General features: G+C 44.5%; 1 protein-coding gene across 1 annotated transcript in view; it reads right to left on the bottom strand.

Moving 5' to 3' along the window:
* Window positions 1-20335, bottom strand: part of LOC310766125 (uncharacterized protein C14orf132) — a 35383-nt gene extending 15048 nt beyond the window's left edge. The window contains exon 1 of the mRNA XM_083622110.1: window positions 19871-20335. Coding sequence (XP_083478236.1) covers window positions 19871-19897 — 27 coding nt within the window. The 5' untranslated portion in view covers window positions 19898-20335. The remainder of the gene's footprint in view (window positions 1-19870) is intronic.
* Between the last annotated feature and the right edge of the window lie 2832 nt (window positions 20336-23167).

The following is a 23167-nucleotide window of genomic DNA, read 5'->3' as shown; positions in this document are numbered from 1 at the left end:
AGTTGAATGCTACTCATGGCTTCCCAAAATGGCTGCCGTGCATTCTTCCTTGAAATAACTTGAAGCAGTAATTGATTCAAGGTATGCACTGACTCTTTGTGGTGACTGGGTAACAAGGTAAATCGGGGTGATTCGGCAGATGGGGTCTTCCCCTCACCTCATGAGTTGAAGCTTGATGTCAATAACATCTTTGAATTGGATCAGGGCCACACATAGCACTGTATCTTGACTTTCTACTGAGAGATGAGCTCCATTAGGCCTTTCTCCTTGAATTGTTTCTATTCTAGCTGCTTATTTTAAGACTTTCAAGAACTAGTACCTGACTTTCCTTGTTTACTTTCCCTCTCCATTTTCCCCTTTGTATGGTGTCTTTTATGGTGCAAGTCTGTGGGCAAAGGCTGTCTGGTTTTTATTGATCTTATGCAAGCTTCTCCGAGAGCCTTATTGATGGATGAGTACATGTAAAATAAAATGCTTAAAACAGACAAACAAGCAGCTCTGACAGCCTGATTGGATGGGATATGTCAATGGTTTGAGTACAGGCAAAAAGAAATTTTTGACTGATACACAAGATTATTTATTACTTATGTATTGCACTTACCGGTACATTCCACTTTTTTTCTTCATTGAGCTCAAGGTGGTTCTCTCCCTCATTTGTTCCCCACAACAACCCTGTAAGTAGGTTAGGCTGAGAGGCAGTGACTGGACCAGGATCAGCCAGTGAGAGTATCATGTCTGAGTTGGGATTTGAACCCTAGTCTCCCAAGTCCTAGTCCAACACTCTCACCACTACACTGAATCTGTAACCTCTTTTGACCTCTTTTTGCTGATGTAGTTCATTTTGCCAATACATAAAAGACCGCCCTTATGTGGGCCATTGATAAGTTTTCCTCCCCACAAGGCTGCGCCCTTGCCTCAGAGCTCCCGTTCTCCCAAACCATGGGTACGCAAACTAAGGCCTGGGGGCCAGATGCAGCCCAATCACCTTCTAAATCCAGCCCATGGACAGTCTGGGAATCAGCGTGTTTTTTACATGAGTAGAATGTGTCCTTTTATTTTAAATGCATCTCTGAGTTATTTGTGGGGCCTGCCTGGTGTTTTTATATGAGCAGAATGTGTGATTTTATTTAAAATGCATCTCTGGGTTATTTGTCGAACATAGGAATTCGTTCTCCCCGCCCCCCCCCAAATATTGCCCGACCCCCCCCGCAAGGTCTGAGGGACAGTGGACTGGCCTCCAGCTGAAAAAGTTTGCTGACCCCTTCCCCAAACATTCGGTAGAGCTTAAATGATGCAACTAGGTTGGTTTAGGAGTCTTTACTTGAAGAGATCCTCTACCTCCATTGTTGACAGATGTCTCCTGAAGCCCAGCAGAGAGCACTTTCCCTACAGGCAATGAAAGATGTCTTTTATTCAAGGAGGCGTATGGTGACTATTGTAGCCAGGAGGCTGTTCTAAGAGAGCGGCTATTTTAACAATATTTATGCACACAGGCTCAGTTGACTGCGGCTTCATGGAGAACCACACCCCACAGCTGCATGGAAGGATTTGGAGATTAGGGCCCCAAGAAATGGGAGTGGCTCTGTGAGCATGCAAGATTACAGAGATGCATCCTCAGATCACTTGCCTCATAAGAAACACTCTTGCGCATTTGGGAAAATGAGAATGCTGTGGACAGCGACAGGCGAAAACCCCCCAAACTCTTCTGAAGCCTGCCTGACAGTTGCATACAAGCTTCAAGAGAAAAGAGCTATGTGGTTCGATGCAGAAAGGCTGTCTAATTAGCGCTGTGATTTGCATTTCAAATGCATCAGAGTAAAACGGCAACACAGGGCTTTCTCAAACAGATGCTCTCAGGCAGGCTGCTGTTCCACTGGGCTAATGACTGTCATACATAATTAGGTCACTGATTTCAGAGGGTTATGGGGTTTACCTTCCTAGCAGGAAAATGTTTACTGTGTATAATGAAAAGGAGGAGGGGAAATGTACTCGAAACCCAGTACCCTAATGAGCGTAAACGATAGGTTTCTGGGTACAGTATTTCCATTGAGATAAAAACACCAATGCATGATAGAATGATTTAAGGAAGAGCATAAAGAGATTCAATTGCGGTAACCTAGAATGCTGGCCGCCAGTAAGGACAGAAGAAGTAGCCGCTGATAGTGTTAGCCTCCATGAACTGGTATAATCCTCTTGAAGCCATCCAACTTGGTGGCCATCATGACCTCTCCTGGGAGCAAATTCATAGATTAACTATGTGCTGTGTAACTATTGGGCTAAGAACGACTACTTAGAGACACTACTGTAGGGTTGCCATATTTTGAAGAGCAAAAAAGAGGACGCTATGACGACTCTCATTTCAATATCCCTACTATATGTAGGCTATAGAAGCTGTGGTATACCGCTGAGGGGGGCAGGAGAAGAGACAAGGAAAGCAAGTCTTCAGTCACCAGTTATATCTACGTCTCATCCAGACAGAGCATTCCACCAGGTTGGAGCCATCACTGAAAAGGCCCTGGCCCTGGTGGAGGACAGTCTGACTTCCTTAGGACCCGGGACTTCTAAACTATGGTTGAAGAGCTAACAGGAATGGTCTGTCCCTCAGGAGGTTGTGGACTCTCCTTGCTTGAAGGTTCTTAAGCAGAGGTTAGATGGCCATCTGTCATGGATGCTTTAGCTGAGATTCCTGCATTGCAGGGAGGTTGGACTAGAGGACCCTTGGAGTCCCTCAACTCCACTATTCTATGATTCTAATTTCTACAGCTGCAACTTGAAGAACTGTCTTAGACTGCAGTCTTGCACCTTTTTGCTCACTCTGTCACCAATCACAATTAGAAGCACAAACCCCTTCCACCCCCCAAACCCAGCTGCATTTAGTTTTTATTGAAAAAGGTAAGTGAAGAGATCAGTTGTGGATCTTGGGAAAACATCCAGTTTGGCTCCCGGTGCACAGTTTAAGTGACGTGTGCAAAACTGCTATGATTTCGCTGCTCTCTGAACAAAGCCTTAGCATGTTCAGGAGAAGCTACTGATGTACTTGGATGAAAAGGAAAAATGCTCAGATTAAGAAGCTTATTGTTAAGGCTATCAGGTGGTTGCTCGAGAGCAATCAGGCAAGATGCCTCACTGGTCTGTTCTAAAGCTTCATTATTGGTGCTAAAAACCTTTACAATGCAGAGCGCCTCTATTCCATGTCTTGCTCATTCACTAGCAGAATCTGAGAGTGGGTGGTCCTTGAATCTTCGCCAGCAGAGTAGTTTCTTGACCCCCAGTCTGCGCCTCCCCTCTCTGCGCGAAAGCCTACTGCGCAGGGAAGGCTTGGGTAAAGGGGGACCTCCCTCCTCCCCGCTTTGCTCAGGCAAGGTGTCCTGGCACCGCCTTGCCTCCTCCGAGCCCTGCATCTCCTCCCCACTAGAGGCGTGGCTTCCATCCTCCGATGAGGAAGTGCTGCTTCCCATGATTTTTGGGGGCTCTCTGTAATCCATCCACCTTTCCCTCTCTCGCCCCTGAGCCGATGGCAGTTCCCGGACACTTATCAAAAGAGTTACCCAGTCCAACAAGCTATTGATAGTGTTATCATTATTTCTCTTAAAGCACTACTGTGCTGTTATGGATGAAAGAATGAGATCATTTAAGAGTAAATAGAATGGCTCGAAAGCAAGGAAGAGATGGTGGCAGATGAAAGAATCAGATGAAAGAAAAACAAAGAGCGATGCTCCCATATTTATAAGCTAAAAAAAAATCTTCTTCTTTACTTGTTCATACAATGGCCTTTCCCACTAACGAAAAGTATGGGTAAATATACCAATGTATAGCTTTCAGCAAGGAAATAAAGACTTGTTACATTACACGAAAATGTACCTGCTTAGAACTCTAAGATGCATCTATGTGACCTGATTGGTTTTTCTCCAGGCTGCTATTGCCAGCACATCTGCTTTTGCTCCATTCCACGCTACAAAGCTTTTCATCTGAAGGAGTGGATGCTGCGATCCATAGCTAACACAGTGACTGCAAGATGGGTAGCTGCTTCCCACACAAAAGCAAGGCCCTGTCAGTTCTATTTCCAAGCGGCCACCACATATGCTATTTTAACACAAGAACTTGGCTTGCGTCCCAAGTTGCGTCCTCCAATTAAGACCCAGTCAGCAAACACCAACACAGCACAGATACAACGGAGTGAATCATCTGAAGTGGTAAAAATATTAGTCTGTAGAATTCAAATAGCGACCTTTGAGACAAGCATTACAGAAGTCTTTATTGTTACGAATGGGTTGTGTTTGCTTCCTACATCAGCTTCCATTCACCGGAGAGGTAGGCCACATTTGCTGTACATTTAAAGCTACCGCTTTCAACAGTCATGGTTTCCTCTCCCAAAAATTATGGGAGCTGTAGTTTGCTAATGGTGCTGAGAGCTGTAGTTTATCTCACAGAGCTACAATTCTCAGTGTTTCCTGTCAAGAGGCATTGTTACCCCACTTTTAAGAACTTTTAAAATAGTGGGTATAAGACAGGCCCTGGCAGATTGAGTGGATGAGACCAATATTGGGTCCAACAGTCAAGAAGGCGGCTTCTGCACATGCTGTAGAGGGAAGTGAGGAACAGAAGGAGAACTCTGACTCTCAAGTTTCTCCGCAGTCCAAGGTCTCCAAGGAAGGAGCTCACACATGCCAGGTATCTCTCACTCCCCATCAGCCAACCACCTGTACAGAGATCACACCAAGTGAAAATTAACAGAGAAGCAACGGAGGTTTGTTTGTTTTTACTTTCACGGTGCCCTGCTTTCACAAAGTGACTTATGAGACTCTAAAGCACATGACATTACAATTGCAAAGCTGCCAGTCTGTACAGGTAACACTGGCCTAGATGAAACCTGCATGCGAAGATGGGCTTCGGCAGATTGAGCGGACAAGACCAAACAGTCAAGAAGGCAGTTTTTGCACATGCTGTAGTGAGGGGCAGATGAGGCTTGTCAACATGGGAAAGTAGCCCATCTAGGAGAAGGAAAATTCTGATCCTAAACCTCTACTGCCTTGCAGGATATCTTTGAGAGAAGAAAAGGCTAAGCAGTAAACCCCACACAAATCTGGAGAGGAAGAAGAAGAAGAAGAGTCTGGATCTGATATTCCGCTTTATCATTACCCGAAAGAGTCTCAAAGCGGCTAACATTCTCCTTTCCCTTCCTCCCCCACAACAAACACTCTGTGAGGTGAGTGGGGCTGAGAGACTTCAGAGAAGTGTGACTGGCCCAAGGTCACCCAGCAGCTGCATGTGGAGGAGCGGGGAAGCGAACCCGATTCACCAGATTATGAGTCTACCGCTCTTAACTACTACACCACTTCGGTGCTGCTAATGTAGTGGTTCGACTTCACTCCTGGAGGTGCACTCCATGATGCCAACAACAATGGCAACCCCCAGGAGCCCCTGGCCATTGGCCATGCTTTCCGGGGCTGCGCAGAGCTTTGGTTCAGCAACTTCTAGAAGGCCAAATGTCCTCCACACTTGATACAGAGCCATCACACTGAGAGCCTAGCAGGCCCTTGGCTCAGTAACAAAGCATGAAAATTTGTCTGCATGAAAAGCGCCTCACATTCAATCCATTGCCTGAAACCCTGGAGAGCGGGGTCTCACCAGTACAGATAATACTGAGCTAGATAGACCAATCATCAGACTAAGTTTATGGCATTTTTCTATGTTCCGCTGATATTCCTGGACAGGGGACATTGTTAATGGGTTTTCCCAGAGGGTCTGAGCACCAGAACTTCTATGTTAGGCATCAGACCTTCTGTCCCTTAGTCCTGCACTTAAAATTCAATATATTGATGGGCCACTGTGAGAGAGCACCCACCCACCTGCCACCTTAATTTGCCCAGAGGCACTCTATACAAATCTATGCAAATTTGTGCCATGGGCCTGTGAAACATCTCTTAAATCTGTTTTTAAGAGCAAACGTCTTAAGCCACAAGGCAGGCTACCCTTCCATTAGAAAGTTTGCAAAGATTTGTTGCAAGTATTTCCAATTTGTTATGAATTCTATCCTGAGCCTCTCTGTAAAAATATTCAAAGGTGCCTCAGTATTGTGTGGAGTCTTCCAAAAAAGTGTGTGTGTGTGTGTGTGTGCGTGCGCGCGCACACACACACACACACACACACACTTTGCTCCACACAGGGCATTCTGTGTGCAAGGCTGATGATCTACAGAGGAAGGCAAGGTGTTTCGCAGCAAAAGTTTCTATTGGCCGATTCCTGTTTTTTCCATCTCTGAGCACACTTGCCAGGAAAGCATGCCATCTGCCTCACCTTCAGCACGAAATCTGTCATTAAAATGTCTGATTTCAGTCTCCTAGCCATCTGTCATTTCCATGGTATGTTCAAGCTAGCAGTGTGAAATGTAAGAGTTGCAAAAATGGCAGCTCCCCACCACCACCTCGTTGATTTGGCAAAGGCTATTCCACTAATAGGTCATTTCACAGGTGCTAGCAATGCCTAAGACATCTGTTTCAGTTGCGTCCTCACATGCCCTTTCATTGCGTCTTACCATTACAGTGAACTGGGATTTAAACTGGCAGAGGAGGGCTAACTAAAAGCGATGGGGTAGAAGACTGCACAAACTAAACGCAAAGCAGAACCATGTTACACAGAACAGCTCTGCGTGCTGAGCCATGTGGGTGAATCATGGCATCACAACTCTTAGATAATGGTTTGTGTTGCCATGATTGAAGTCTGCCCAAAACCATGTGCAGAGACATATTAAGTAGGTCTAAAAACTAAATCGGCCTTTGCCTACCTGGTGCTTTCCAGAGGTTGTGTGACTCCCAATTTCACATCAGCCCCAGCCAGCATGACCTATGACCTGGGATGATAAGAGCTGAAGCCCAATCATCTCCAGAGGGAACCAGGTTGTGGAAGACTGAATCAACAAACTCAATGAGAAAGAATGGACTTGTTCAGGCAGCTGAGCGCTTCTTTGTCACTCAGTTCAGACGTAACAACAAACTATAGTTTGGCATTACACAGATGAGCCCTCTACCCCTGTCATTATTCAAGAGACAAGTCTATTACACCAACATCCCGAGAAAAACAATTTATGCGATTGCAATTTGTTTCCCAAGAGAGGACAGCTTAGAAAAGTTGGGAATTTAAATTTGCTGTGTCACCCCTTTTTTAAGCACCGAGGGAGAGAAAGTAAGCAACTGATAAGTGTAAACTGTTTAATTATAATTTGCTGGTGTTTAATTTTACTGTTTACTATTGGATTCTAATGGATTATTGAATGTTGCTTTATTTGATATAAGTTGACCAAACTGCGGGAGGGAGTGGAAGACAGGAGTGCCTGGCATGCTCTGGTCCATGGGGTCACGAAGAGTCGGACACGACTAAACGACAACATGCTGCTGTTTATTTTAAAGTTATTGTGACCTTTTATATAGGATCTGGTTGTTACTATTAATGTTTGGCGTCCATTATTATTATTATTATTATTATTATTATTATTATTATTATGATGTGTGTTGGAAGTCACCCAGAGTGGCTGGGGCAGCCCAGCCCAGCCAGATGGGCCTGGCAACAACAACAATGTTTCCATTCTATTACCCCAGGGCAAAATGCTTTGTACGTTTTGGAAATGTTATAGCTAGGTTTCAGGAAGTCTAGCTTTTAAGTCCCGAGGGAGCAGAACAGAGGAAAGAAGTTCCTCCACTCAGGTCACACTAGGCCCTGTTTCCCCATGCCGCTTCCTGATTGGTTGGTTATGACCCAGCAAACAAGCTAGGTTGTGTCACACCTAGTGTGGGGTATTCTTTTTCTCCAGTCTCCATCATCCTGGCAAATTCCTAAAGAGAAGCTCCCTGTGCAAGCAGAAACCAAAGCTAACAAAACCTAGGAATCGTACCTGCTTTTTGGGGTGCTGGAGTGTTTCCTGATCTGTGCAACGAACACTGTCAACCCCAACAGCCTTACTAGGACATTAACTCATTTATTTTAATGTCAGTTCAAGTATGGCTGCAACCTTATATTTGGGAATAAGCCCCATTAAATTCAATGGGGCTTACTTCTCAGAAGACATGTATCGGATTCCTCTGTAAGCTCATTAGACTGCACTGTATTCATTTGCTTTGGCACTCATTGCTTTGTGGTTGCAAATCAAACTTGGACCCCAGACAATGACACTGCCCAACCTCCCCCAGTCCAATGTTGTGGACTGAAACTCCCATCAGCCTCAGCCAGCACAGATAATGGTCCAAGATATCTGAAATGTAGGCTGCAGAAGGCTTGTATCAGTATTTCGGGTGGCACCTTGCATAATTTTGCAAGCAGGTCAGGCAATTCAGCTGTAATGTATTCTTCATTTTCTAGATTCAGAGCCTGCTGGGCATTAGGAAACTCAGAAAGAGAAATTCCAGTTATGACTAAAAATGTACAGCGCTGAATTTTCAGACATCACAAGGGATTTGGCCTCTTGCAGCCAGGACAGCCTTTCTTATCAACTTATGATTTCAAACACGCTTGTAGCCAATAAGGGATGTGAACAGAATTTTTAAAGCATTTTTCCAACTCGCTGACTGCTGGAACCTTTAGGGCTTGTGAGTACAAAATTCACTCTCAAATGGGAATGAGTGGTAATTGGGCTAACAGCAGAAAGGGAACATTATCACCACAAACAAAACACAACTATCGAAAGATGAACAATTGAAGCAGGTATACATGTGTGCTCATTCATATAAACCTATGCACACTATCCACACTTCTGAAAAATTCACTTGTACTTTGAAGACATGCAAAATCTGTTTAAACCTATAAATACGGGTTAATTGGGATTTCAGAAACAGATTAACCTTTTTTGCTAAAAAGCCAACTGCAACCCTATGTGTATTACTCTTCTCAGAAATGTGTTGTGAGTAGCAAGTGAGCACACACGAGAGAGAGAGAGAGAGAGAGAGAGAGAGAGAGAGAGAGAGAAATATCCAGGAGAAACTTAAGAATTACTTCTAATAAGTGTCGGAAATGTAGAGAAAAGGAGGATACAGTCTAGCATATGTGGTGGGAATGTAAGGTTATTAAAAGCTTCTGGGAAATGACCTATAATGACTTTTGTTAAAAAACCGGAAGCTTTCTTATTAGGATAGGAACTGAATTACCTAAAGAACAGAAGAAAATATTTATGTATGCTACAATAGTTGCCTGAATACTGTTAGCCCAAAGATGGAAGGAAGACACCGACGAAAGAAGAATGGCAGATCAAGCTAATGGACTACGCAGAAAGGGCAAAATTAACGGCAAACCTCAGAGACTATGATAACGAGAAATTTAACAAAGAGTGGGAATTGTTTATTGTTTATGTGCAAAAATACTGTAAACAAGCTGAAAAATTGGCAGGATTTTAAGTAAATGCTTGCAACTAGTAGAAAATTAGATAAAATTAAGGGAAATAATAATGGAAAAAGATTAAGAATGAATATGCAAAAGAAATTGGTTAATATAAGTAACCAAAAGAGGGTAACAAGGGAAGTCCAGAGATTTAAAGAATCTCAGAGAAGGTTTGTGAAAAGGTATTTGTTTTTATTTGTGAAAATGTAACTGTGAAAAACTAATATAAATTTATTTACCAAGAACAAAAACAAAAAAACACTACTGCTGATCCTACCAATCTCATTTAAGATAAATTTATATTTATTTTATTTTTTCATTTATATCCCACCTTTCCTCCAGGAAGTTCAAGGTGGCATACAGTGTTCTCCTCCTCCCCATTTTCTCCTCTAAACAATCCTATGAAGAGGGTTAGGCTAAGAGAAAATGGCTGGCCCAAGGTCACCCAGTGAGCTTCACAACTGAGTAGGGATTTGAGTGACCAACACTCCGACCACTACTCCATATATCTTAGACACAGGAAGCTTCCTTGTGATGAATGGCTCTCCAGGGTTTGAGGCAAGAGTCTTCCCCAGCCGTATCTGGAGATGCCAGGGTCTGAACATGAGATCTACCACCAAGCTATGGCCCTTTCCCATTCTGCATCACTACATTATGGTGATACAATTAAAGTTACTGCCAAAGCAACCACATTTACGTTTTCAGCCTATGTAGGAGAAGACACAACTGATGCTATTTGTCCAAGGTCTTCTGGCTGGACAGTGAATTACCTAAAAGGATACTTCCACCTTGGACAATCCTAATCTTGTCTCCAAAGAAAAGGTTAGTTAGTGCTTTGCCACCAGCGATGCCCCACTTTTGTGCTACGGTGCATCACATTCACCGAGGACCTAGCAGATTTGACAGCTGGAGGTTTTGATGGATCAACCGAGTGTCGAAGGATTAACATTCCACACTCCTTGAAGGGATTTCGTGCCACGAAGCATTTCACGTGGAAGCGCTGCCTGCGCTAACACACTTGGTCACTGCTGAACTTCCTGGCGACATTGTTCTAATTTTCCACATCGCCGCATTTCACTTCAAGGATCTAAATGGGGGCTGTCAAATGAGACCGTTACACATGACATCCTAACAAGAGCCAGGTAGAATAATATCCCCACTTTAGACCAAATGCTTGGCTTGCAAAATTATGACTGGGATGAGATTTTTTTTTCCTTCTTAACCCAATCGTTGAAACTAATCAATTGTCAAGAACTGAACCCTGCTGGATATAGAGAAAAGAAACCTTAGGCATGCCACAGTAGGCATGCTTGTTTAGAAAGTTTAGCTCTTTGCAATGGGGTCGAGACTACAAAATGATGATCACCCTTTCAGTTACATCAGGGATGTGAATGATGTGTGCATGCTTTTTCAATTTGGCAGACTGCAAAATGGCACAGACTTCCCTGCCAAAGAGTTAATACAGCACTATCCAGGTTGGATAGGGCTTTTTACCCCCCCCAAAAGAAAAGCAGTGGTCCATTAAGAAGACATAACACTGCCTGCTTGCACTGCCATAGATCATGATGTTTAAGCAAGCAGGCCAATGTCCAATGGAGCAATTAGGCAATTTTAGATTCTGGACACAATGGTCTTATGGGAGCCCCTACAGGCATGTTTCAGCCAAAGCATTCTAAAACCCCACTGGGGAAGTTAGGGCTATGTAGAGGCTCCCCACCTCAAAATGTCTATATGGCAGCCAGAATGGAGTCTTCTGCTGTGTTATAGAAATCTGTGCCATCCTACAGTGGTGCAATTAGGTAGTTTTATAGATTCTGGACCGAGGATTGGCAAATCTATCAATTTTTAAATCCGGTTCTCCACATTTCCACCTCCCTTTGCATTTTTTAAAAAAAGTTTTAATAAGAATTCATCTGCATTTTAGTGCAATTTTCTCCTGATATACACACGCAGTTGTGCCTAACATGCACTTTTTCTTTTTGCAGTACGCTTTCCCTTAATATCATGCATTTTTGTATGTTATTTTCACTAATATATACACCTTCACCCACACTTTACCCTAGTATATGCATTTTTGTGCACATTACTTGGCTGGAGAAATGTGTGACAAAATTCAGAGAAGTGCAAATTTCAAAGGAGGGCTGTTTCGGTTTGTGTATTGTTTCGGAAAGAGTGAATTACGTAGGTTCACCATTTAATGCAATTTGGATCAAACTACTCGTCTGTCACCACCAATGTGGGAAAAACATTCCCAGAAAATCTCCCAGGGTGTTTTCTCAAGGGAATGTGGATGTTTATTGCCTCCTCCTCTGCTTTGTACCCTCATCTACCCACATCTGCCCACTGGCTGTGCGCCACAAAGGCCAGATCTGCCACCCCTCCCAGCTACCCAGAGCCATGCAGCCCTGAGGCAACTGCCTCATGGGCAGACTAGCCCAGCTTGGATCCTAAGAAGAATCACATTTTCTTTTCTTTTTTTATAAGATATTTATTGAAGTTTAACAAAGAAGAATCACATTTTCAGTTCTTCTTGTAGCCCCAAGCCTTAAGGTTCAGGTAGGCATATGCAGCAGGTGGCAAACGATTTCTCACTGCCTTGTGATATTTAGTTGGTCCTAATAAAAGACATTGCACTACAGTTATTTCTGGATTCTACCCCACCTTCCAAGGAGCCAGCATGCATGACTGCAACTTCACCCCTCTCCCCTCCCCACCAGGCTACCATATTTTTCCGTGTATAAGACGCCCCCATGTATAAGACAACCCCTATTTTTTTTAAACCCAAAATTAAGAAAAAGCACTATGCACTATCCATTTATAAGACAACCCCTTATTCTAAACTTCAAAAATTTAGGAAAAAATGTAGTCTTATACACGGAAAAATGCGGTACATATAGGAGAGAAATAATGCAACTGAAAGCCACAGACACATTCCTGTTAAGAATTAAAGAACTAAAACTGTCCAGTCATCTGTTGCATGAAACAACAACATAGTCATGCAGTATGTTCCAAAGACCATCGTTTCTAACACAGAGCAAGCTTTTGTGGACAGGCGCAAAAACTCTGAAACATGGGGTATTTCCGCTTCAAAAGCCACACTCTCTGATGTTGGAAATGTTTTAATGGTGCTTTCTTTTGTGGACAGGCATCTGGCGAAGCCCATTGGAATGGCACTGACAAATCAGGTTTGCTAAATTGACTTTGCTTCCACCCCACCCACCAGAAGCCTGAGGTCCCCCAAATGAAACCAAGTGCAAAATTGGGGCTTTGGGAGGCAGGTGAAACCGATGCAAAATGGCACTCCAGAGCCAAGCGATGGGACCAATTACTTACTGTTTCCTGTTAGCCATATACGGTGGTACCTTGGGTTACATACACTTCAGGTTACAGACACTTCAGGTTACAGACTTCGCTAACCCAGAAATAGTACCTCGGGTTAAGAACTTTGCTTCAGGATGAGAACAGAAATCGTGCTCCGGAGGCGCAGCGGCAGCGGGAGGCCCCATTAGCTAAAGTGGTGCTTCAGGTTAAGAACAGTTTCAGGTTAATAACAGACCTCCGGAACAAATTAAGTACTTCACCTGAGGTACCACTGTACTGACATGACCTGCATTGCACAAATTCAAATCTACATCTTAAGGTACCTTCCATGAACTTCCTTAACTTATCTTAGGAACCAGGTCAACAGCTTCCCATGAGAGAAACCCAAATACTCACACTATGAAGGTTTGCTGCCAAGCATCAAAGAAGCTGTGCGTTTTTCATCTCTGAGCAGTCGATGTCTGTGTGCCACATCTAGGCAGGTATTCATGCATTTTTAACATGTGGCGTCTCCACCAGGTTCTTTTTTCCCCAACCCCTGGAAAAAATATAACCTCTTTCTCTTTTTAAAGCTCGTTTCCTTGGATTTGTTCCAGAAAAGAATACATTGCCAAACGGGAATGGTACATTCATTACTGTCATGGATACTTATACACAGGCCAGGAGCGAAACTTGGAAGGCCTACATTTGCAAGCAGATAACAGACGGGATTCATTGTTTGCTCCTCTTCTGTTTCTAAGATCCAGAAACACAAAAGGGCCATGCAATCAGCATGAGCTCCACTAACAGGAGCTCAGTAATTCTGCCTTGTTCCCCCTTCAGTAACATTTGAAGAGCACAGATCTTCAGATGCTGTGCCTCAGAAAAAGACAGAGAAAGATAGAGAGCTTAAATTGCCTCCAGCTACAAAGGTCCATATAGTTAAAGCTATAGTTTTCCCAGTAGTGATGTATGGAAGTGAGAGCTGGACCATAAAGAAGGCTGATCGCCGAAGAATTGATGCCTTTGAATTCTGGTGCTAGAGGAGACTCTTGAGAGTCCCATGGACTGCAAGAAGATCAAACCTATCCATTCTGAAGGAAATCAGCCCTGAGTGCTCACTGGAAGGACAGAGCCTGAAGCTGAGGCTCCAATACTTTGGCCACCTCATGAGAAGAGAAGACTCCCTGGAAAAGACCCTGATGTTGGGAAAGATGGAGGGCACAAGGAGAAGGGGATGACAGAGGACGAGATGGTTGGATAGTGTTCTCGAAGCTACCAGCATGAGTTTCACCAAACTGCGGGAGGCAGTGGAAGACAGGAGTGCCTGGCATGCTCTGGTCCATGGCGTCACGAAGAGTCGGACACGACTAAACGACTAAACAACAACAAAAAACCAACTTTCCCTTGCAAAGCTCATTCAGAAATGATCGTTCCTAGCTCCCGAGAGTCAACAATAAGGCTCAATACACCTAGCCACGATTCTACGCCTACTGACAATGTATTCTTTTCTTTTTAAAAAAATTACCATTACTTTTATAGCCCACCTTTTCTCAAATGAACTCCAGGTGGTGTCCATATTTCTCCCCCCTTCCATTTTTATCCTCACAACAACCCTGTGAAGTAGGTTAGGCAGAGCAAGAGTCACTGGCCCAAGGTCACCCAGTGAGCTTCACAGCCGAGTGGGGATTGGAACCCTGGTCTCCCAGGTCCTAGTCTGACACTCTAACCACTACACCACCCTGGCTCTCTGCAACACACAAGTTCCTGTAATATAAAATATAAAAGGATGTCACATAGAGGAGGGAGAAAGGTTGTTTTCTGCTGCTCCAGAGAAGCGGACACGGAGCAATGGATCCAAACTACAAGAAAGAAGATTCCACCTAAGCATTAGGAAGAACTTCCTGACAGTAAGAGCTGTTCGACAGTGGAATTTGCTGCCAAGGAGTGTAGTGGAGTCTCCTTCTTTGGAGGTCTTTAAGCAGAGGCTTGACAACCATATGTCAGGAGTGCTTGGCAGGGGGTTGGACTTGATGGCCCTTGTGGTCTCTTCCAACTCTATGATTCTATGATTCTATGATTCTGTAGAAAGAGCTACTCAAAGGCATGAAGTGGGAAAACTCTTGGCCTAGAGTGAGGGAATGCTGAAGGGATAGCTCAGTCAGCAGAACATGAGACTCCTAATCTCAGGATCTTGTGTTTGAGCCCCACGCTGGGCAAAAAGATTCCTGCATTGTAGGGACTTGGACTAGATGACCCTTGTGGTCCCTTCCTGTGGGATGTATCTTCACTGAAGCAGTCAAAGACAACATTTTCCTGTTGCCTGGAGTGGACACACAGGGGAATGTAGTTCCAGACAGGGGGGACTTCCTAACATACCTGTTCTGGAGCCTCCTCCCTCTGTGTGTGACCAGGTAGATGGGCGTGACCCTAGCAGACCCTGTAAAAGGACAAGCCACACAGCCATCTTCCATTCTTCCATTTTCTCCTTTCGGACTCCTATCCTGGCTCTTAGCCAGCACATGGCTCATCCTTACAGAGGATGGAAGCCACAAGGCCTAACTCAGACTTCTTTTCTCTACAGTGTAACTATAACCACAAGATAAAGCCTGCCTTCAGATTACTGCTGTGAACTGAATGTAAGTAAACTTTGCTCTTACTTTTAAAGAAGACTGTCGTGTTATTATTATTTTAAGAGGGAAATAAAGGGGAAACTTACCAGGAACAATCCAGACTGGACAAGCCAGGCTGGATTGCTTAATTTAAATGATTGTAACAAATCCATCAACTTGCTTCCAGCAATCTGCAAAGGAATGTTCTCTACGGCTTGCTCACTAGCATGAGTGAGGAGGGATAATATTTAATCAATATATCCTCTCGTACCTTCCTCAACATTCCCACACTTCCAACACTACAACTCTATGGTTCTATGATTATGGAAGCAAAACAGCTCCCTGGAAATAGGAAATTATTCCAGCGGCTCCCCTTCCGATTCTCTCACCAAGCAACAAAGGCACAAGACAAGAATAGCTGGGAAACAAACTAAACTTTGGAGACGCATGCCATGGTTTGTTTGATCAACTGTGGGGAAATTCATGGTTAACTCAAAGTTTGTTAACCAAACTATGGCTTAGTGTTATGTGTATACCAGGACAGGGGTTGTAATGGAATTGAGAAATCTATAGGAGGAACACTCCATGCTGCAACCTTTTGTTGCAGGTCCCACCTGTGTTCCTGCAAAAGCAATTCAAGGAGATAGTAGACCTTATGAGAGCAAGCTATATTGACCTCTGCTTCAGTTACATCAATTCAGTAGGCTTGTGAATTGTGAATGGGAAGCAAGGTTTGAATCTTGCTCTGCAAAATGCAAGCAACTCAGGACTGAGGGAAGTTCATTCTTGCCCCCAAACGCTGCAGTTTGCATTCTTCCCTCTATAGATTTTTTTTAACCGATTATTTTTTTATCATAAATATAGGCCACTTGTCGGGCAAAAATTCCACACATTTTCATAAATATTGCAAGCAGTTCTTATAGTAGGGAACCATTTCATGTTTGTATCAGAGCAGTGCACATGTAGAACAAAGAGAGGGTATGATAAATATACAATCCAATACATAAACTAAATACAATGTAAGATACATAGAAACTGGTTTCCTCAATGTGAGAAGTGAGGTTACAGGGAACCAGGCAGTGGGCCTTCTTGGCAGTGGCGCCCGCCCTGTGGAACACCCTCCCATCAGATGTCAAGGAAATAAACAACTATTTGACTTTTCAAAGACATCTGAAGGCAGCCCTGTACAGGGAAGTTTTTAATAGTTGATGTTTTATTATGCTTTTGTTGGTAGCCGCCCAGAGTGGCTGGGGCAAAACCAGTCAGATGGGCAGTATAAAAATAAGAAAATTATTATTCCTGCACTGCAGGAGGTTGGATTAGATGATCCTTGTGGTCCCTTCCAACTCTACAATTCTGCGATTCTAAGATGTCTTATATACAGTGGTACCTCGGGTTAAGAACTTAATTCGTTCTGGAGGTCCGTTCTTAACCTGAAACTGTTCTTAACCTGAGGTACCACTTTACCTAATGGGGCCTCCTGCTGCTGCCGCCGCACAATTTCTGTTCTCATCCTGAAGCAAAGTTCTTAACCCAGGGTACTATTTCTGGGTCTGTAACCTGAAGCATCTGTAACCTGAGGTACCACTGTACTAAGTCAGGTTTTAGGCAAGGTTCTCTCTCAGCCCTACCTACAAATGCCAAGAGCAGAACTTAGGACCTTCTGAATGCAAAGCTACTGAGCTATGGTGTAAAACAACCACGTTCTTTTGGCTCTCCCTATTACCAAAATACATCATGCAAAATGTAACTGAGTAACTGGAGAGCCATTTTGCAACTGGTCTTCTTCCCTTCCCGAGAGAAGAGACAGGCATTTATGTCAGGTGGGGGGCAGGGAAGCCTGTCAGAATTACCAGCAGACAAATATTTCATCTCTCCTTAATGCAGCCTAATTCAATTTAACGTGAAATCACCTGACATAAGCTTGAAGCTTTGCAATAAGTATGAATGGGCCAGACAGCTAGATAGTAACCAGCAGGCAAGAATATATTGGCTGTGCTCCTAAAGCTACTGTTAAGATGCCATGTTTGAGAAAAAGGGAGAGAAAGCGTGCCAGTAATGATCAATGACAACTGGAGGTGCCGTTTATTACTGAGATTTCTAACTTCAGCTGCCCTTATGGCAAAGACAGAAAACTTTTCAAAACATACTCTGGGTACCTTCTTATCCAGGGGGCGGGAACTTTGATTAAATCTACTTTGGTGGTGGGGTTCCACCACCACAACCCACCTTTCCAAACAATGAGCACTCTAAGATATACACCTTTCTAAGATATACACCTACACACAGTCCATTTCAATTTATGGGAACCACGCAAAAACGCACCCATGTTCTCATGCGCCTCTTGTTCATTTCACTAGGACTGTGCAGGAGGATTTCTTGGTTGGTCATGCCAAAAGATTGCTTTTCTTCTTCTTCTTCTTTTTACAAGAACAGTAGGATTACACCAGATCTATCGCCTCAGTGTTCGAAACTCCCAATGTTCTAGGAGCATTTTGCGACGAGGAATTTCATTAGCGCGAGCAGTTTCTGAGCTCTGTGCCTAAGATTTCAGATTTAAAACTGCAGAGTGGAAGGAAAAGAGGACCTTTTTCTGCCTCCCCACTTCCAGATACTCTCTGAAGACTGGAGAAGAGACCCTCTTAAGAATATTAGTGGGGTGGGCAGAGGAAGGACTAAACCATGTGAAAAATGAACATATTATTTTAGCTGCATTTCATTCATTTTCAGCTTTGTATTCTTGTTATTAAAAAAGTGTGCCGAGACATTCCGTTGTTGTGCCCATAACCTAGGTTTAAGGTGCCATTTAGCTCCTAGCTTTCATATCTCAGTTCCTAACACTGATCATCCTATGACCGACTTCAGTGACACTATATGAGGTCAGTCAAGAAACCAGCTGGGGAGATAAGAATCAGCAGGAGCTTCCTCCCTTCAACTCTTCCATATAGGAAATTAAACTTTAATCCTTCATTGAGGCTCTACTAAACCTTTTGCCATAAGGCAGGGGTGGGCAGACATCAAGCTTGCAGAATCGACTGTTTTTTTACCCTAGAATACCCTAGAAGTCCGCCAGCTGGAGCTTAGTACAGTCCAGTCCAGAATACATATCTATGATTCTGTGAAAATAGTGGTTTAGGAAAGGGGTGGATACACCCTTAGAATTAAGGAACAGAGCACCTGCGCTGCGCATGTATCTCAGTCTAGGAACTCAGTTCTCAGTCTTTGCATACAAAACTGCACTCCTTGTTTTCCCTTAAGTCCTTGTCCCCCACTCATTTCAGCAGCTAACTCTCTGTGTGTGTGTGTGTGTGTGTGTGTGTGTTGTTGTTGTTGTTGTTGTTGTTGTTGCTATTGTTAAGCAACTGTGTGTTGGAAATCCTTGGTTATCTACTGCAAGCCAGAAATCTAACAGTAGATCGAACTTTGCTAACCTGATACTTCCCAGATGTTTTGGACTACAAATCCCATCAGCCATAGTTAGCATGGCTGTGCTGGATGGGTAGGTCAAGACAGAGGATGGAAAGATGGATGGATCAGGCACAGAACAGGACAGTGCGGCTTATTTCTCAGTAGACAAGCACAGGCAAAGCTCCAGTCTTATATCCATATAATGGGGAATAAATCCCATTGAACTTAGTGGGGTTTACTCTGAGTAAACATAGAGGATAGTGCTGTTACATTATATATACATAGAAGTATGGGGGGGGTTGGATTTTGAAAATTATTCCTACCCATCTGCTCTATCCCCACAGGGAAGTGTACTTACTCATGCTACACACCACCAAATCTAATTATCCCACAGTTAACAGGTTTCCAAGCATACTGAATTTTGCATACACCCTGGGACCTTAGGGTGACGGACGGGTAATACATTATTATTATTAGAAATGCAAATTATTAAGTGGGACAGAAACGTCTTAAGCAAATGAAAGAAATCAGTGCAGTTGGAGAATTCTATTATTTGCTGCTGCAAGGCAGACGCAGCCCTTGATCTCCTTCAGGGGGAAATCGGCTTGTTGCATTCAAAATAAAGGGGAAAACAAAAATCTTGCACAAACCTCTTTATCCCCCCCCCATGCCCACGTTCTTTTCGGGGTTATTTCACTAAGCCCTAAAACCTCTTGTTACTGGAAAGTAACAAAGGGGGAGAGGGAGAGGGAGGGAGAGGCTTCCCCACTCCCCTCCTCCTGTTCCTCGCCTAAAAATAGAAAAGGAAGGGGGGGTCAGTGCATCTCAAAGCATCCACCCAGAAACCTGTGCAACCGCAACACCCTTTCCTAGCGAGGGGCGGCTTCGAGGTCGCCCCTCTATCCAAAGCCTCCTCCATTCATTTCACTGTATTCACTCGACGGGACTTGTATCCCGCTTAGTCGCCCAGAACCTCAAAGCGGTTCCGCTGGAATCCTAAGCGCTTTACGCAAAATCCCTTTTCATTCATCACGACGGCTATGGATGTCAGAGACGGATGACACACGCATCTTGGGGGGGGGGGTGTCCGCTGTTGCAAACCACCCCCTCCCAATATTCGGGGGCGGTTCGAAGGCTCAGCGGACCCTCGACGGGGTGGGGTCGGGACGCCGCCTCTCGCCATTTACCTGCGCGGCCATAAAGGAGAGATCCATGGTGCTGCTGGATCCCGAGGTGCTGCTGCTGCTGCTGCTGGCGCTGTTGTTGTTGGTGCTCCTCGCCGAGCTGGCGGTGAAGCTGGTGCTGAGGTTGCTGCTGCCCCCCGGCGTGGCTTCGTCTCTGGGGGGCTGGGGAGGGGCCTCCCCCAGCCGCAGCTTGGGGCGCGTTACCAGTTCCAGCTCCCTGGGGTGGCGGAGCCCGCGCGGCTGCCTGGCTGTCCCCAGCTTCCTCGGAACATGGTCCGCCCCGATGCTGGCTGTGGCGGCGGCGGCGGCGCCAGCTGGAGTCTCCACAAGCAACTAGTCCGCGCGAGGAGCCGCCTTCGCTGCTGCCTGGCCACGCCCCCTTTCCCGGGCCGCTCAGTCGCAGCGGCAGCAGCAGACAAAGGGGGACAGGCTCTCCTCTCTCCGCCTCCTGCTCCGGCTTCTGCCTCGTGCAAAGGAAATTGCTAAGCCAGCCAACCACCTGAGTCCCCAGCTACGATGCCAAACACACACACATTACGCACACGCAGATGGAGTGTGTGTGTGTTCCCCCTTGGCAGGTCTCCTGTGCCTTAAAAAAAAAATGCCCGGATGATATGAGAGGCAGGCAGACGTTCAACAGGTCACTTCTGTTTTCCCAGCCGTACAGCATCTCCGTTGTTCCTAAGCGCTCATTAGATTTTCAAAAGGCTTTCTTTTTTCTTTTTTTTACAAGGCGCCTCACCAAAGACTCCTGAGCAAGCTGCGCGGTTATGGAATAAGAAATAGCTCCGTTGGTTAGAGCGTGGTGCTGATGATGGCAAGGTTGCAGGTTCGATCCCCGTATTCCTGCAATGGATCAGGGTGGATGGCCAGCTCCCAAGACACTGCGATCTACTCACAGAGTTAAAAACTGGCAGTAATCTACCCCTTTTGGGGGGGTTCAGGTCAAAGTTGTTGAGCTTTATTTGGGAGGAGGAAAGCCTCGTTTTTTAGGGGTGCAGGCTTCTTTGGGGGGAACCGGTGATCTACCACAGATGTCCAGTGATCTACCGGTAGATCACGATCTACCTGTTGGACATACCTGGATTAGATGATCCTCCAACTCCCTTCCAACTCTACAATCCTATGATTCAAGAGGAGAGGACTTCCTGTATCAGGACTTGGTTATGTAGCAGGGAGCAGAGAGTAAGGATAAAGAAACAGTTCTCTGCAGGGAGAGATGTTGAAATGGAGTGTCCCTAAATGGTACTAAATGGTTCACGGTGGTGAAAACAAGGTGGAGAGCACCAAAAGGATGACAGAGTGAATGGGTGGTGTTATGTACTGAGTTGAATAGGATCCAAAATGCAGCAGTCTGATTGGTCCTAGAACAATAGGATCCAGAATGCAGCAGTCTGATTGGTCCACAGGAGCCACCCAATCCAGCTCCAGGTGGAAGTGAATCCGCAACCTGATTGGCATACAGGAGAATCCCGGAATTAGCCAATCACGTGGGGCCCATTGTGTAAATAATGTATATAAAGCAGACGTTCTGGGGGAACTTCCATTCCTCCTCACCCCTATGAGCTGAATAAAGAACATGAAATCCACTCTCGACTCCGAGTATATTTCAGGTGGTAAATTGGCAAATGCAGTTCAAAGTAAAAGAAAAGTGTAAAGTTGTATATGTTGGGGTGAAACCTTAATTTCTTTTATATGCTCATTGGGTCTCCCTCTCCTATAACTCTAGAATTCATGGGCATCCAATGAAGCTTGGAGCTGGAGGAATCAGGACAGATAAAGTATTTACTAAAATGGCATATAGTTAAACTTCAATTTCAACAGCTACTAGCCATTCTGACTACGCCCTGCCTCCATGGTTGGACACATTGGGCTTCTGAAGACTGGCTTTTTATGAAAACCGTATTCTCTGTGGTTTGCTTCACAGCAGGAGGGATTCTGTTATCTCCATGCAAGCGGCCGGATTACAACTACACAGAATCTCTAATTGCAGCTCAGAATTTTCACCAAGGAATTGGTACTTACACAAACTTGACAAAGATTATATTAACCAAGCAGACCTACTTGTATGGACACCACGGTGAAGATACGGAGGTTTGCATCTGCATTACAGCTAACCTGGACTCTTGAGATTGGCAGAGCGAGTCTTTCTCATCCCACTGGCAAATGTTGCTGTCCGGGAAGATGCAAGGCAAAATGCAACCACTAAGAATTTCCCCCCTCCCTGCCTAGGAAAATATAGATGGCTACACCTTTGATAAGCTGCTGCTGCCTAGTTAAAGCATATCTCTTCTCTCAGGCCAAGTCTCTGTGCTGCTGTCTTGTTAACGTTAACTGCTGCCTGCTGATCTTTGTTGTCCTCAGTTTTAATTGTCCTGGTTTTATTGTGTTTGATTGGAAGCTGTGAGGTGTGGACCACACTGTGGTGAAAAGCATTCTGTGCACTTCATAAATAGGTAAAATACCCTTTAATAAAAATTGCACTAATGAAAGTAATTTAGCTGACTCTCCCCAACTTCACTTCTTCTAGATTTATGGTTTGTTTATTACTCAGCACTGAGAACATGGATATAGGGTTCACGTTATGGCATTTGAAGCGGCCAGGTAACTTGGAGTATGGGGCCATGGGCAAAAAGGACATTATGACTCATGAAGCATCTCTCGTCTATATATGTGGCTGTGCACATGCACACTCTAATAAACCAGGCCTTTGGTTGATTTGATTGACATCCTATGCCTTTTTAAAATGTGAGTTTAGGGGAGGTGTTATTAGGTGGTTGTTCTTATTTTGATTATGGATTTTGTGGTTTTATATTTTGATTATATTCTGTAAACCTGCGGGTATAGGGCAGTATATTAATAATAATAATAATAATAATAATAATAATAATGTCAAAACCAACCCTTACCAGCACTCCACAGTACTGGTAGGTTTATTCATTGTCCGTAAAGTGCATTGCAACCGTGAGACTTCAATATATGTACTTTTTAAGTTTTCACAAAGTTCCAGGTCATGTTGCTGTTTGTGTTACCCTATGTGGGGACCCCTATTGTTTGTAGTTTTGTGGCCTTGGACCAGTGCACTGCCTCACTGCTGCAGCAAGCTGGACAAGGGGGGAAATTCAGTCTGAAGCCCAGGAAGCAGGAGGGCTCTGTCGGTAAGTGGCTCTCATGCCTGAGAAATAGGTCAGTTGCCTGTCTGGATTTGGGTGCCCTTCCTTGGAAGGAGCAGGTACATGGTTTAGTAGTGCCCCTAGATGTCACTAGAGGCTCAGGTGCTGTAGCAGTGCAGAAATCTCT

The sequence above is a fragment of the Podarcis filfolensis genome, assembly GCF_964270895.1.
Source record: "Podarcis filfolensis genome assembly, chromosome: 1".
NCBI classification, from domain to species: domain Eukaryota; kingdom Metazoa; phylum Chordata; class Lepidosauria; order Squamata; family Lacertidae; genus Podarcis; species Podarcis filfolensis.
Note: the sequence above shows the minus strand (reverse complement) of the source record. Positions and strands in the feature narration are given on the sequence as shown.